The 15,538-nt window shown below is 42.9% G+C and overlaps 1 protein-coding gene across 2 annotated transcripts in view; it reads left to right on the top strand.

The window, feature by feature from the left end:
- Positions 1–12,484, top strand: part of LOC116042804 (CTP synthase 1-like) — a 16,718-nt gene extending 4,234 nt beyond the window's left edge. For both annotated transcript variants that reach the window (XM_031289220.2, XM_031289203.2), the window contains exons 5-18: positions 91–207; positions 1,394–1,477; positions 4,865–4,945; positions 5,570–5,721; positions 5,946–6,078; positions 6,174–6,262; positions 7,411–7,505; positions 8,592–8,654; positions 8,794–8,837; positions 10,004–10,100; positions 10,190–10,245; positions 10,474–10,570; positions 11,368–11,512; positions 12,164–12,484. In XM_031289220.2, coding sequence (XP_031145080.1) covers positions 91–207; positions 1,394–1,477; positions 4,865–4,945; positions 5,570–5,721; positions 5,946–6,078; positions 6,174–6,262; positions 7,411–7,505; positions 8,592–8,654; positions 8,794–8,837; positions 10,004–10,100; positions 10,190–10,245; positions 10,474–10,570; positions 11,368–11,512; positions 12,164–12,242 — 1,332 coding nt within the window. In that variant the 3' untranslated portion in view covers positions 12,243–12,484. The remainder of the gene's footprint in view (positions 1–90; positions 208–1,393; positions 1,478–4,864; positions 4,946–5,569; positions 5,722–5,945; positions 6,079–6,173; positions 6,263–7,410; positions 7,506–8,591; positions 8,655–8,793; positions 8,838–10,003; positions 10,101–10,189; positions 10,246–10,473; positions 10,571–11,367; positions 11,513–12,163) is intronic.
- Positions 12,485–15,538: the final 3,054 nt, after the last annotated feature.

Below are 15,538 nucleotides of genomic sequence, written 5' to 3'. Positions count from 1 at the left end.
TTTTTTATACTGTACTTTCCAAGGCTCTGAGAACCATCCTGTGAGTTTGTCTATGCAGTTCTGTGGGCTAAGCATGTTTTGTGTCAACAGCTGGGAGGCACAGTGGGGGACATTGAGAGTATGCCCTTCATCGAGGCCTTCAGGCAGTTCCAGTTCAAGGTGAAGAAGGAGAACTTCTGCAACATTCATGTCAGCCTGGTACCACAGGTAGGGCACACTGGTGAACACGCATGTCAAGTAGAATGGGATAACTGCAGGATCACTACATCTGCGCTTTGTTTGTTTTTTGAAGGAAAGGTGCTAGAGAACAGTAAAAAATCCCCACTGGTTTATTTGTCACACACATTTATGCTACAATTTGGAGGTGGCTTTTAGGGCTGCACAATTAATCGAATTTTAATCACGATTTTGGTGATCGATCGATATTTAAAATGCTTTATTCAGTTCATAGAACGCTCTGTATCAAAGTTTTTTTTTTTTTTTTTTTCCAAAGCTCTGTAAACCACTCTCTGATCACATGCCTCCATGAGCCAATCAGAGTTGTTCCCTGCACTGCGCAGCTTAGTTTAGATGTAAACAGTCACAGAGGACAGAGTAACGTGAGGAAAATTCCACAACAGATAGCAGTCGGTCATAAGTCGTCACAAGGTTTACATGTTTACCAGTAAACGCAACATTTTGTCCCATCTGTGTTGTTTTTCAGACAACAGCAGTGACCAGTGCTAGTTTGAGTCTTTTAGCTCATGGCTTTAGCGGCAGACTGTTGTACGCCCCGCTGTTGGAATCCTCTACAGTGAAATACAGTCACACTACACCGTTTAGCTGTCAGCATTTTAGCCGTGTTTAATCCAGTTACTACTGTAACTAACGGTAGGCTAATGTTAGCTGCTGTGTAACGTGTTATTAGTGTTTACTAACGGCAATGTTTCTGTTGCCTCCAACGTCTGTTTTGGAGCCTCAGAGCGCAACGCAGACATTTAAGTGCCACTGTAATCCGCGTTGCTATTTCGTCCGGTAGATACCGGGCACCGGTGCCCTATTGGCGCCGGATTTTAACATGCGCCGTTAACATGAACAGAAAATTGTATTGCCTGTATTTTTTCATGGCAAACGCGCATGTTTGGAAAGCGGTCGCACAACAGCTAAAATGGCATACTCGTTACATAGTATACTTGTACTTCACTTCATAGTATCCTTCAACAAAGGAGGAATGTAGCACAATATGGATGTGAAAGCAGTTATAATTAGCCTATGTGACAATAACATTTGTTTTGGTTAAAATCAACAAATAATTGTGGTAATTAATCGTGATCAATATATTGATCAGAATAATCGTGATTATCATTTTGGCCATAATCGTGCAGCCCTAGTGGCTTTGCTTTTGTGTCCTCAGCCGAATACCACAGGAGAGCAGAAAACCAAACCGACCCAGAACAGTGTCCGAGAGCTCAGAGGGCTAGGCTTGTCTCCAGACTTGGTGAGTCTGATTACAATTTGCCCTTAAAACTTGGCGTTCCCTCCTGCATCCCAGATATAAACAGGCCATGCGTCTACTTTCCTTATGTGTAGAAATCTATATCCAATGATTTTTGGTTATGTATTCATCTCATGGTGTACACAACCTAATCAAATCTGACATGACATAAAATCTAAGATGGTGTTTATATAGGAATCTTTTTAGACTATATCCTTGTCATGTTGTATATTAGCTCGGACTTCTACGTCGACCCCGTTACATCCACAGAAGCTCTCGCCGCAAGTTTGTTTACTTCCACCACGGACAATCCATTCCATCCATCTGGTCACCTGCACGCTCTGTCGCACCTCTCCCACGTCATCAGAATGCTTCCCCCACCGGATTGCATAAGGCCGAACGCACCGTCTGGCTGCATAGAAAACCCGGACTGGACTACAGTGCTATCCGCACTTCACATACACCTATTCTCCAATCATTTGCAAATCCACTCACTGTCCCCCCTCAACTGCAACACCCCCCCTCCCCACCGACCACACTCACTGCTAACCGGGACAACCTCAGTTCTCTCCTGCCTGCCCCCATCCCACCACCCTCTCACCATGCCAACTTTGCTGTCCTCAACACCCGATCGCTCAACAATAAAGCCCCTGCCCTCCATGAACTAGTCCTTGACAACACTCTGAACTTCCTTCTGCTCACCAAAACCTGGCAACAACCCAACGACTTCTTCTCCCTCAACCAAGCATCCCCCCCTGGATACAACTACATCTGCAAACCCCGCCCCTCCCGCCGTGGAGGTGGCCTCGCTGTTATTTTCAATCAGAACTTCCGGATCACAGAACTCACCCTCCCCTCAGTATCATCGTTTGAATATCTCGCCTTCAAAGCTCTTTCCTCCATGACAGTCATACTCATTTACCGGCCACCTAAACCAAATCCCTCCTTCCTCTCTGATTTTACTGAACTCCTCACACTAGCCTCATCTCTCGCTCTCCACGTCTGCTGCTACTCGGTGATTTAAACATCCACATGGACTCCCCCCCCCCACCTGCAAGCTCTCATCAGAATTCACCATTTTACTGGACAACTTCACTCTCACCCAACATGTCACATTCCCCACCCATGAAAAAAGGACACATCCTCGACCTGGTCTGCTCCACAAACCAACCGGTGTTCGACCTCCATCCATGCCTCTTTCCCCTCTCTGATCACAAACTCATACAGTTCACCATCCCTTCTCCAACCCCACGCCCCCGCCTCCTCAGAGAAATCACCTTCCGCAACATTAAATCTATCGATCCCCACCATCTCTCTGACTTGCTCTCCACCACTCTCCACCTGGACTCAACCCTCACCTCACCTGATGACCTCACAAACCACCTCAACTCCACCTTGTCTACCTCCCTCAACACCCCTCAAAACAAAAACTGTCACTTTTAACACCTGGTACACACCTGCACTCCGGAAAATGAAACAAACTGGCCGCCAACTTGAACGTCTGACAATAAAATCATCTCTCACAGTCCACCATGAAGCCTATAAACTCCACCTCATTGCCTACAAAGACGCCCTCATTGCTGCTAAATCTGCCTACCTCTCCACCATCCTTACAGACCCCTGTCAAAATCCCAGCCTCGGACCAACACCCTCCCTACCTCTACTCTGGATCTCTGCAACTCATTCCTCCACTTTTTCGCTGACAAAATCAACATCATTTATCAATCTCTATCCCCTGTATCTGACCTCCCAGGATCTACTCCAGCACCTACCACAGCCCCTCTTCTCCCCATCCCTCCTGACCTCCGACCCCTCCTTCACACTGCCTCCTCTATCAGTTTGACTCGGTCACCACTCCTGAAATCTCTAAACTCATCAGCTCTTCCAAACCCACTACCTGCTCGCTTGACTCCCTCCCTGCTCCACTCCTGAAGTCCTGCCTCCCCGTCCAATGCCCCTACCTCACTGACCTCTTCAACTCCTCACTGTCCCTTGGAACTGTCCCCGCTGCCTTCAAAACTGCCGCTGTCACCCCAATCCTTAAAAAACCTGGTCTGGATCCCTCCTCCCTCAACAACTACCGCCCAATATCAAACCTCCCCTTTTCCGTCTAAAACCCTGGAACATATAGTCTCTTCACAACTACAAACCCATCTTCATGCCAATAACCAATTTTAACCTCTCCAATCTGGTTTTCGCCCCCTCCATAGCACAGAAACCGCTCTCCTCAAAGTCCTCAACGACCTCCTCACCTCTGCTGACACCAGTTCCCTCAACATCCTTATCCTCCTCGACCTGAGTGCAGCCTTCGATACCATGAGCCATAACATCCTGTTCACCAGACTCCAAGACCTCGGTATCGAAGGTACTGCACTCAGCTGGCTCCGCTCCTACCTTTCCAACAGATCCCACTTCATCTCTCTCCATAACCACACCTCTGCCACAGCCACAGTTACTCAAGGTGTTCCCCAAGGCTCCGTACTCGGCCCCCTCCTCTTCATCATCTACATCCTCCCCCTTGGTCAGATACTCCGCCACTTCAACCTGGATTTCCAACTGTTACGTCAATGACACCCAGATCTACCTCAGCACCAAATCCCCCCACAATCCTCCCTTCTCCCACATCAACTCCTGTCTGTCAGCTATTAAAACCTGGATGCAACACAACTTCCTCAAACTCAACAGCGATAAAACAGAATTCCTCCTCATAGACTCCAAATCCACACTCAGCAAAATCAATAACCCCACTCTCACCATCGACGGCACCATTGTCTCCCCATCTCCCCAGGCCCGCAACCTTAGTGTGATCTTTGACTCCACCCTCTCCCTTGAGCTCTACGTCCGTCATGTCATTAAAACCTCCTTCTTTCATCTCTGCAACATCGCCAAAATCAGATCCTCTCTCATTCACGCCTTCATCTCCTCCCGACTGGACTACTGCAACTCACTTCTTCTCGGCATCAGCTCTACCAACATCAATCGACTACAACTGGTCCAGAACTCAGCCACCCGACTCATCACCTGCTCCAAATCCTGGCACCACATCACTCCAGTCCTAAAACAACTCCACTGGCTTCCTATCTCCCACCGGATCACCTACAAAATCCTGGTCCTCACCTACAAAGCCCTCCACCATCTGGCCCCCTCATACCTCACTGACCTCCTCTCCCCGTACCAACCCTCACGGTAGCTCCACGCCTCTTCCCTTTTCATCTGTACCTGAATCTTGTTTTGTTTTGTTTGTCTTTATTATCTATACCTGCCCTGTAAAGCGACTTTGAGTTCGTGAAAAGCGCTATATAAATTCAAATTATTATTATTATTATTATTATTATTATTATTATTATTATTATTTATTATCATAGAAATAAACGTATTGATTCTTTTCAGATAATGTGCCGCTGTACATCGCCCCTAGAAACCGCTGTTAAGGAGAAGATCTCCATGTTTTGTCATGTGGAGCCCACACAGGTGAAGTAGTGTGACTTTGCTGTGTTACAATAAACGATCTCACTTGAAGATTTATGTGAAGACTATACTGTTAACATTAGTAATGAACTAGTACAATTCATGTTGTCAACCCCTACATCTGCAGATGTGGTATTATATTTGATAATACAAAAGGTAGATATAAGATAATACAAAAGGTAGATATAAGAGGGACATGAACTTAATAAGGATAACCGCTACTTCACTGTATGCTAGGGATGTCACGATACCTTACTGGTTTGGTGTGGAGGGGTCCGAGTAGAGGGGGTAAGGAGAGCGTGATTGAAATGTCATCTGGAGAAAACGTCAGTCTACAGGACCCACACCCCGCTGCTCTAAAGCCTGTCCTCACCACACAGCCAGCGTACGGTAAAGTCTTCCATGAGTTCACTCGGAACTCCCAGACAGCAAGCATGTTTAGTTAGTCTGTTTCCCTCTGCCGTTGTTGTTTTTCACATAGAACCGGGCTGGCTAAAGTTAACTTAACTGATGTTATGGAGGTCCGCTAAAACAATCGCTAAAGTTAGCTAATGTCAGCTATCGGAGCTAACATTAGGCTGTGACAGACAACAGCAGAGAGAAGTCACATTTTGTTATCCTTTCCAGGTGATCTGTGTCCATGACGTCTCCTCAGTCTACAGAGTGCCCCTGCTGCTGGAGGACCAGGGTGTTGTGAGCTACCTCTGTCAGAGGCTGAGCCTGCCCATCGAGATGAGGCCCAGGAAGATGCTCGCAAAGTGGAAGGAGATGGCTGACAGGTGAGGACCTTTTGTCTTTGCTGCTAACTTTAAGCATTGTAAGGAAATGGACACAAACCATTATTCTACAGTTATGGAACAGTCCATTTAATCACTCAGGCACTTCTCGGAATTATGTTAAAAACCAAAGAATGTTGAACTCTGAAAGACAAATGTTCCCCAGTAACTACAGCAGCACTGTGGAGGTTAAATCATATGAATACTGTAATTCACTCTCTTCTCAGATCTGCCCGTCTCTTGGAGCATGTCTCTATAGCCCTGGTGGGAAAATACACAAAGTTATCTGACTCCTACACCTCCGTTATAAAGGCCCTAGAGCACTCCGCCCTCGCCGTTAATCACAAACTAGAAGTCAAGGTATGGAAACATTTCACATTTTTATGTTTTTGTATAATGATTTTGCAACACTGCTTTTCAGTTTGTGTGTTGAATGGTGCTGTTTGTTATTACAGTACATAGACTCTGCAGACCTTGAGACTACCACTCTGCAAAATGAGCCTGTGAAATATCATGAGGCCTGGCAAAAACTCTGCAGTTCTCAGTGAGTAGACAGGGTCTCTGGTGATGCGGCGTCCTTATGTATGCCACATGATGGCAGTAGAGTGCTGTCATGCCCAGTGGTTTATGCAGCTTCATGAAATGCTCAACAACTTCTGTGCTTTGTAGAAATTCACAATGTTTTTATTACATCGTCATGTACAGACCACACCTGCAGTGTACTTGCAGAAAATCACAATTGTTTGTCCTGCAGCTATTTTGAAGCAGGCATTTACATGGGGCCAAACAGGCTTTTGGAGCATTGCTTTTGGATGCATTAGTTTTTAAATGATAACCTTATTTAACTAGGAAGTCACATTGAGATTAAAACCTCTTTTGCAAGTGAGACCTAGCCAAGACAGGGTCACGTAGCAGCATCCAGCACATAACAGGACAATAACAACCGATCAAATCAGAAACGATAGGTATGACAAAATACACTACATATTACAGTGCATTAGCAGGGCAGCAATATTTAATTGTTTAGTTATTTGAAGCAACTGCATTTTGCAGTGACCACTTCCCTTATTCTAAGTTTAAAATCATTTAAAGTATATGAAGAAAGCTAATCAGATTATGAGCAATCAGATCAGCCTAGTTTTGTAGCCTTTAGTATGTTATTGAACTAGCTTCTTAGATTGATGGGTATTACATTAGCTGTTCAGCATTTTGCCCCTAGACTACCTCTAAATATGGAGAGATGGAGGATTTTAATACAGAGATCACAGAAAGTAGTGGCTGCCTCCGGAACATTTCTCCAATGTATGTGCAAATTGGCTCAAAATACTCCCAATTATGTATTTGAATTCAGTCATATTTATGCTCTGAAAGGATTAAAACGCATTTTGGTTTCATGTCATTCATGATGACATGCCAGAAAATTATAATGTTTGAATTGGTGTTGCAATTATTACAAGCAAGTACAAGTTGTATCTCCATCACCTTAATTTACAGACATATTAATATGTCTTTGCATAGTATTTTGTAGTAATATTATTAGTAGTACATTTTGTACTAGCAGTAGTCTTTACACTGTTAGCAGTAATGTGTCTCTGTATACAGGGGTTTATGTTGTGTAATGTTTGTCTTAAAGATAATTGGACTAATTTATAAAATGAACTGAGGCGGTCTCTCTTTCCTTCCTCCCCACAGTGGTGTGTTGGTACCAGGAGGTTTTGGTGTAAGAGGGACAGAAGGCAAGATGCTAGCTATTAACTGGGCGAGGAAACAGAATAAGCCATTCTTAGGTAAGGGAGATTCGAAACTACGTTGTCTCATAAGTTCCGCCTTCTCCTTCATTATATCATATTGTAGATTTCATACTCTTAAGCAAACCTGATGAAGACTAAACATAAAAAAAATGTTGTTCCCTGCTATGTTAGATATGTATAGATATGTTAGCAATGTTTGGTATGCAGCTTCATACTTACGTTACTGTGGATAAAACAACAAAGTTGTACAGTGTCCTGCGGAAGTTATTCGCTGCTTTGAACTCATGTTGTATTGTTTCACAAGACTGAAACCTCCTAAATCAATATTAAATACAAACCTTAAACAGAATCTAATTGATTGCACAAGTATTCCACCACTTTGCTTGGACACATGAAAATCCTAACTGGTACAGCCCAGAGTATTTAGATTTTGCATGTTAAGTTTAGTGCTATTCACCTGTATGGCACCCTCATGCTGTTTCGATGTGAAGAGCAAAATACAAAGAAATGTTGAAGGAACAAAGATCTGTCACTTGGAATGAATTGTGTTCTCCTGCAAAACCTCAACCTGAAATATTAAGCCCAAGCCACACAAAATGGAAAAACATGTATTTGATAGGCGGACAGAGTCCAGAACTTCAACCAGTTGAGAAAGGTTGGCAAAACTTGCAAATTGCTATTCTATGAAGGATCTCTGTGCTGCTTGACAGAGTTTGAGCAATTATGTAAAGACATAAGAGGAAAGAAATGTTTTGTTCAGGTATATAAAGTAGTTAAAGACCCACTTTATCCCTAATTCAAAGCTAAAATTGCTGCCACATGTGAAAATTATAGACTTGATTAAGGACATGAATACTTGTGCAATCAGCTACTTTGTGTGCTATATTTGTACATCATATAGATCCATTGGTAGAGATTTTTTTTTTTTTTTTGATCAGAAAAATGCTTAATCATAAAAAGTCCAAAGAGAGGCGAATACTTTTTATAGGCACTTTATAATCACATGCAATGTTAGTCAAGTAAGTGGTTTGCACAGTGGGGATCGTGTTTAGTCCTTTCTTTATTCATGTCCTTATAATAGCTCTCATTATGCAAGAATCCTGCTGGTCTTGTTTTGTGCAGGAGTTTGTTTGGGCATGCAGCTGGCAGTGTGTGAGTTCGCCCGCAATGTTCTCGGATGGGAAGGTAAGACAATTGCGCAGTTCAGCTGGGGCAACTGTTTAAGAAGAGAAATTTGATTCCTACTGTTTTTAATTTAATGATATAGGAACAGTAGACCAGATGGGAAGTTTGATCTTAGATCAGTTTTGCTTATCTTTTTCAGATGCCAACTCCACAGAATTTAATCCAGAATCCACTCACCCCGTGGTAGGTTATCCCCTCTTATTTCTCAGTTTGTGCATCCTCAATTTCTTTCCTCGCCTTCTCTCCTTTGCGTCTTGGTCCCTCCCACATGATGGCAAGTGCCCACTCCAGGACGTTAGCCCTGATTGTCTGCTCACCCACAATATTGGGGCTCTCAGACAAAAGGCCCATATCGAAGGCAAATTGGCATTGGCTCGCATGCAAGCGCTCGAGCGCGACCTGTAAACCGTTAAACGCGAGACGAGAGGCTCGCTGGTGCCTCCGGACACGGTTCAGATATCCAGCAGGCTAAATGTCTGGAGCTGTTGGGGACTCTGCCGTAGAGCTGCAGCCAATAAGAGCGCAAGACACGGGCTGAGGGGTCGCCTGTTACTTTACTGTATGTGTTGCATTTTCAACACAGGCCAAAGTTGTGTCACACAGAGAAAACTATAAATAAATTATAACTATAAATAGTAAATGTGTGTGACGATGTCTGAACACGTGTGCCAACTACGACACCCCCTAAAAGCGCTCAAGTCTCATCTTTATTTTTCTACTTTGTTTTATCGCTGCAAATCAGCCACCAATAACTTTGCTGGTTTCTGGCGGATATCCAAAAATACTGTCTCTCGTATGGTTCTACGTCATGTCCTGTGTCACTTCTCGCGTGTGTTTTCGCTACAAGCGTAGTTTGGACACTAGTTGAAAGATCTAGTAGTGTTTGAGCCCCTGTTGCCTGTCAGTTAGTGTGAAAACAAGACAGCAAGTTGTAGTGGGAACTCAGCCGAGGAGGCAAGGAAGAGACAGGAGGAGAGAGGAGTCGAGGCAACGGGCATTTAACAAAATTAGATATCCGTGCTTCATTTTAAAACGTCAATTAAATACGACGTGTGGCGAAGCTGTCATGGTTTGTATATTCCAGCTGTGTGTCACGCCTCTTTCATGCTCATGGCTCCTCCGGCAAGCCTCCTTGCTCCTCTCTCCTCGAGATGCGTTTTAGTACTCAAGACATCCTTCAAGATGGCGCTCTGAGATCGATTTCCGGGTCACAGGCAGGAGGATGGAGGAGACGAGGAGGCACAAAATAGAGAAACGAAGAAGAGACTTTTTTTTCTTTCAAGCTCCTATCACATCCTATCAGCAGAGTCTTCACAAGAATTTGTTTTATTATTATTTGATCTTGACAGGTGATTGACATGCCAGAGCACAACCCAGGACAGATGGGTGGGACTATGAGGTTGGGGAAGAGGCGGACTATTTTCAAATCCAGCACCAGTGTACTGAGTATGTATCTTCCTTGAACTAATGGTGGACTGTTGGCTTTTTGGCCTTTCCGGCTTGTTTTTCTGATGACTGGTATTTCAATGTTTTAGGAAAACTGTATGGAGATGTGGAATATGTTGACGAGAGGCACAGACACAGATTTGAGGTAAACAAATGTTTCCAGACTTTTGTCTGGGAGCGCAAAACAAATGCATACGTGACAGTAATTTTATTCTGCTGGTACATGCTGCAGGGACTTGAGGCTCCGTTTTAATCTTCTGTTTTTGATCTTTGTGTCCAGAATCTACATTAGTGTTGGAAGTATTATAGGATTGCCTCATAGCCTTATTTCTTAAAAACCTTTCCTGAATCCTTGAACCATTGCTCATTTTAGGTGAACCCAGAGCTGAAGCACCACTTTGAAAAAAGGGGTCTTCAGTTTGTCGGCGAGGACGTGGAAGGAGAGAGAATGGAGGTCATTGAATTGGATGGTAAGTGGATAGCTTTATTAAAAATAAGCATCCATGCGCTGTTGCTAATAAATGCAACATTCTGTATATCTTCTAAAAGCTTTTACCTGGCTGATCTTTAGGTTGTGCGCTTACATTTCTTTTGTTTCTTCTACATGCTTTGCCTCATATTGTCATTTATGTATAGATATGTTAGCCCTAAATTCCGACAGGCACGTCTGCACTGCTTTCAGGCGGAGCCGCTGGAGCAATCGTGGCCACCCAAGACAATGCTTGTCATTCCACCAGCCGCGACGCAACGCGTCCTACAAGTGGCTCTCTGCTCTGCTAAAAATACGCTAGGTCTGTGTTTGATAGAGCTGCAGGGCGTTGTACAGGCCGGCCAGGAAGTGGAACGGTTAGAGCGTCCGGTCATTTTTCTAAATAAACACCCTATTCTATATCGCATCACTACACTATTTTTAACATCTAAAACACAGCCACAAATCTTTGATCCATGTCCTTCATAACTGGACTAAATGGAAGAAACCATTCAACTATGTAGACTATTTAAATGTACAAATATCTAGGAAAAAATGACCAAATCTGCAAGTCGGGCAGGCAAAACTGTCTGCTTCTGAAACACTCGCGGTGTGGTGTGACGCACAGTGCAGGACAGAAAAAAGCCATGGTGCAGCCGGAACGCGGTGCATCAGCGCCTGGTGGAATCCCGGTGTGAGCCATGTGTTTTATACAAGTCGCATGCTGTGTCATATGTAGCCTAATGTAGTGGAGGTGAATACATGTCTGTATTAATCCATTTGTCTTTGTTGTTTCAGATCATTGTTACTTTGTTGGAGTGCAGTTCCATCCAGAGTTCACCTCGAGGCCCATCAAACCTTCTCCTCCATACTTTGGTCTCCTGCTGGCTGCTGCAGGAAAACTCCAGAGCTACCTGGCCAAGGGCTGCCGTCTCTCGCCACGGTAAGCTCTGACACAGCAATGTGTTATTCAAACGTCGTTTGGTGGAAGTTCAAAATTAAATTACTGCGTGATGCTCCAGCAGTTCATAGTTCAGATGTAAGTATTATCTGACATTCCACTATGGTTTTTCTACAATAATTCAATAAATGTAAACCTACGTATCATTTCAGTGCTTTATATCCATTTTATTTTCTCTCTGCACTGGCTAATTCAATTTAAAAGTGGTTCTTTATGGAGTGGCATCAAATCACATTTAAGCACATGGAATATATTGTTTCCCATTTAATCTGTTAAGTGACATTAATGCTGATTGGTTAAAAATAAATATCTACCTTACCTATGATTGGGACATTGCGTACATGGGGCAACAATTTTTACCATAGGTAATAAATACAAAGACATTACACTTTTGTTTTTATTAAACCCTTTACACTATACATTGTCGGCATTTTTATGCATTACTGAATTTACTGAAATGTCAACCTGAATGGAAATTTACAAGCCTATTTTTATTCAGTGTCATAATCTACTCTCTTACAGTTAGTTTACTGCAGCAGTATGTCATCATTGCACCTGCAATCACAATCAAAGCAATCCCTGTCAGGCATTAGTGCTATAATACTCATTTTATGTATTCCTCTTCCATTGCAGGGACACTTACAGCGACCGCAGTGGCAGCAGCTCTCCTGAAGTTGACATCTCTGAGCTGAAGTTCCCCTCTTTGTCTTGATACTAAAACACATAACACACTAAAGTGTATCACTTATGCAGATGAATGCCCAGAGGAAAAAAAAGAACTCTGCTCTTAACTGACTGCTACAATACCATTTTTACATTCTGATAGGTACAATATGTTGCTTAATATATTAAAGGTGCTCTGAGCAATGTCACGCGTTTTTTAGGCTACAACATTTTTGTCACATACAGCAACCATCTCCTCACTATCCACGAGCTGCCGGTCCCCTGAACACACTGTAAAACAAACGCGGTCACTGTAGACAGCCCAGGCTCCACAAACGGCAATAAAAACAAACTGCGCCAACCTGCACCACGAAACATAAGTGTTCCAGCCAATAACTGACCAGAAGGATTTGGGGGTGGGGGTTGGGGGGTTAGTGCGCGGAAGGGAGAGGACTGGATGAGGAGGAGGGAGGGGCGAGCTAGCCTCCGTTTTGTTTGACAATACTTTGAACGTCAACAAGAGGTGACGTCTCCCAACATTGCTTAGAGCACCTTCAGGTCTTCACTGATTGTATAAAGGTTAAGGGATTTCTTGACGTTAACTCTATGGGGCTTTAGAGTTGCTGAAATAAGCAGAAGCCAAGATAAAGTGTATGGGAAATTGTAAGAGACATTTTGGGATACCTGTACAGAAAAGGAAAAAATAGAGTGGGATATGAATGGTTAAACCTGTGCAATCTTTGCAACCGCAAGCTCATGATGCTTTGGCAAAATTGTGAGGCAATGGATAGTGTGTTTTGCAGTTAAAGTATAGAAACTTTTGACTCGCTCAGAATAAGCACATCCAGCAGTGACAAATGGTCAGGGTCAGAGTCAGGGTCTGCGGGGCGACTTTAGCTCACCCGGTAGAGCGTGCACCCCATGTAGCCCCATGAGTCCTTGGCAGCGGCGTGGGTTGGAATCTGACCCGCGGCCCTTAGCTGCATGTCATTCCCTTATCTCTCCCTTTTCCCTTTTTCTATCTGTACTATCTAATATAAGAAATCCTAAAAAGCCCAAAAAATTATCTTAAATCGTCCTGCATATCAATCCAATCCCATGTATGTAAATGCACATAAGAAACATTAGGACTTCGTACAGTTGTTTGCAACTTGTATTGCCAAAATTTTGCCTGTGTATCATGACAAATAGACATATTATTGATAGATTTACTTCTTTTGAAATGTTTATTGTCTGTCTTACAATTTTGTTTTATGTATTTCTCCTTTTAGATTTAATACCAGCTTACATATCATAACTCTCATTCAGGGTTACTCAACAAAAGTGAGTAAGTTACATGCCATTCAGGCTTTTAATAATATTGCACTGTTAGTATATGGTGTGTACATGCAAATATATATATATATATATATATATATATATAATTTATTTTGTCATAAGGTGAATTGTTAGGCATCAGCCAATATCACAAGGATGATGGGTTATTCATTTCTTCATGAAAGTTGTAATGGATTATGCACTTTGGGGTGTTATTGCTTTAAGTAAGTGTTTACGCCTTAAACCTGACCTCACCACTTCTGCTTGCATGACTTTTATGTTTGAGACCTTTAATCTGCTGACATCGACAAACACAATTTTGAACTCCATTGCCTTTTACTACAATATCTGACCCAGAACTTCCTAAAATGAATTATACTGACAATCCAGCCAACTCAAGTGACCCTTGAGTCAACAGTGTTAACTGAAAAAGAAAGCTTGGCATATGAAAACATGTATTTAAAACTGAAAGAAAAACCTAAAGCTCTGATCTCAAAACATCAGTAGCAGCCAACTGTAGATAAGCATCAAGCTTCCATGTTATATTTTCTCTTGGAGTCAAATTTAGTGGCTAGTTACAGTAAATCATTGCTATCAATGCCTTCGTTTATCAGTTGGTGACCTAAATGTATGAAAGCATGCCGTATTTTTTGTAATTATTTATGAAGTTTTATTAAGTTCATATGCATGTGTGATGAGATGTGTGGTCATTCTGAATAAATATATTTTTATTCCTCTTGAAAATCTGGCCTTTATTCTAGTGGAAGTCTAATGCATTGATACTCACACACACATCTTAAAGAGACTTAAAAGCTTTGTCTTCACTAATAGCACTATTAAAGGTGCACTATGAGTTCCTGCATGGTTTCAGCGTGATTTCATTTTTGTCTCAAATCGTAGGCATCTCTTCTTGATCCGCTAGCTGCCTGCCCCCTGAATACACTGTGAAAAAGCCCGGTCTTGGGAGACAACACGGGTCGTAAACGTCCAACACTAGGGGCACAGGCTGTGCACCAAAATACAACAAACCACTCCAGCCAATCACCGATAGGGTTGGGTACCAAAACCCGGTTCCACTATGCATCCGGTTCCTACGCAAACTGTAGTATTCGGACCGGATTAGAACGCAAATTTCGGCTCCGAATGAAATATTTTCCCTCTGTCGCTCCAGACAGCGGCAGACTCTTTTTTTCTTTCTCCCTTTTCTGCCGAGTGGCACACGTGCCCGCTCGCGGTGTGAAGCACGTGTCCGCGTTATTCTCGGACATGCGCTTTACTATCACAGCTGATAGACGGCTTTTTGTACACACTCCGAAACGGACGTAAAAATATCACACTTTCTCTGTAGTCTACTGTTAGCTAGCTATCGTAAATGTAGGCTACTTTTAAAATGCCATATTTTCCCTCTGGGCTCACCAAAACGGACGTAAGGCATATTAACCATTCACTGCACATGATCGCTATCAAACATATTACACTTGCTCTGCTAGTCTATCGTTCAGGACAAGACCCTGTAGCCTGGTGGTGGGGGAGGCGGGACAGCCTCCCCAAATTGTCTGCCCTTTCAAACTCATACCTGTGTGTACAGGCCTCTTGGACACCATCTGAGAGAGTTTTCTCCTGTGTAGGACATGCCATATGTCAGGAGAGGTGTCTATCTTGCCAGAGAAGGCAAATATGGTCATTTTTCTGCAAAAGAACTGCTAAAGTTTGAAGCTGGTTGGCATACCAATTCAACATTTATTTAGTTGTTACTTGTTAATAGTGTAACTGTTTGTTAAATTATTGTAGTTGTGTTATGTGACTTAGGTTTACTTATTATATATTTAAGTACTTTAAAACGTTAATATATTAACGTAATATGTTAAATTTAAATAATTTTCAATAAAAACTCCATAAAAGAGCCTTTCTTTGATGTCATTTTTCAGTTTTTCAAGAATTGGTTTAGGAATCGGAATCGTAAAAATTCAAACGGTACCCAACCCTAATCACCGACAAGATGGTGGGGGGAGGGGGTGGGTTATAGTC

Source organism: Sander lucioperca, chromosome 10 (assembly GCF_008315115.2).
Source record: "Sander lucioperca isolate FBNREF2018 chromosome 10, SLUC_FBN_1.2, whole genome shotgun sequence".
Classification (NCBI taxonomy): Eukaryota; Metazoa; Chordata; class Actinopteri; order Perciformes; family Percidae; genus Sander; species Sander lucioperca.
This window is presented reverse-complemented; position numbering and strand designations above follow the sequence as displayed.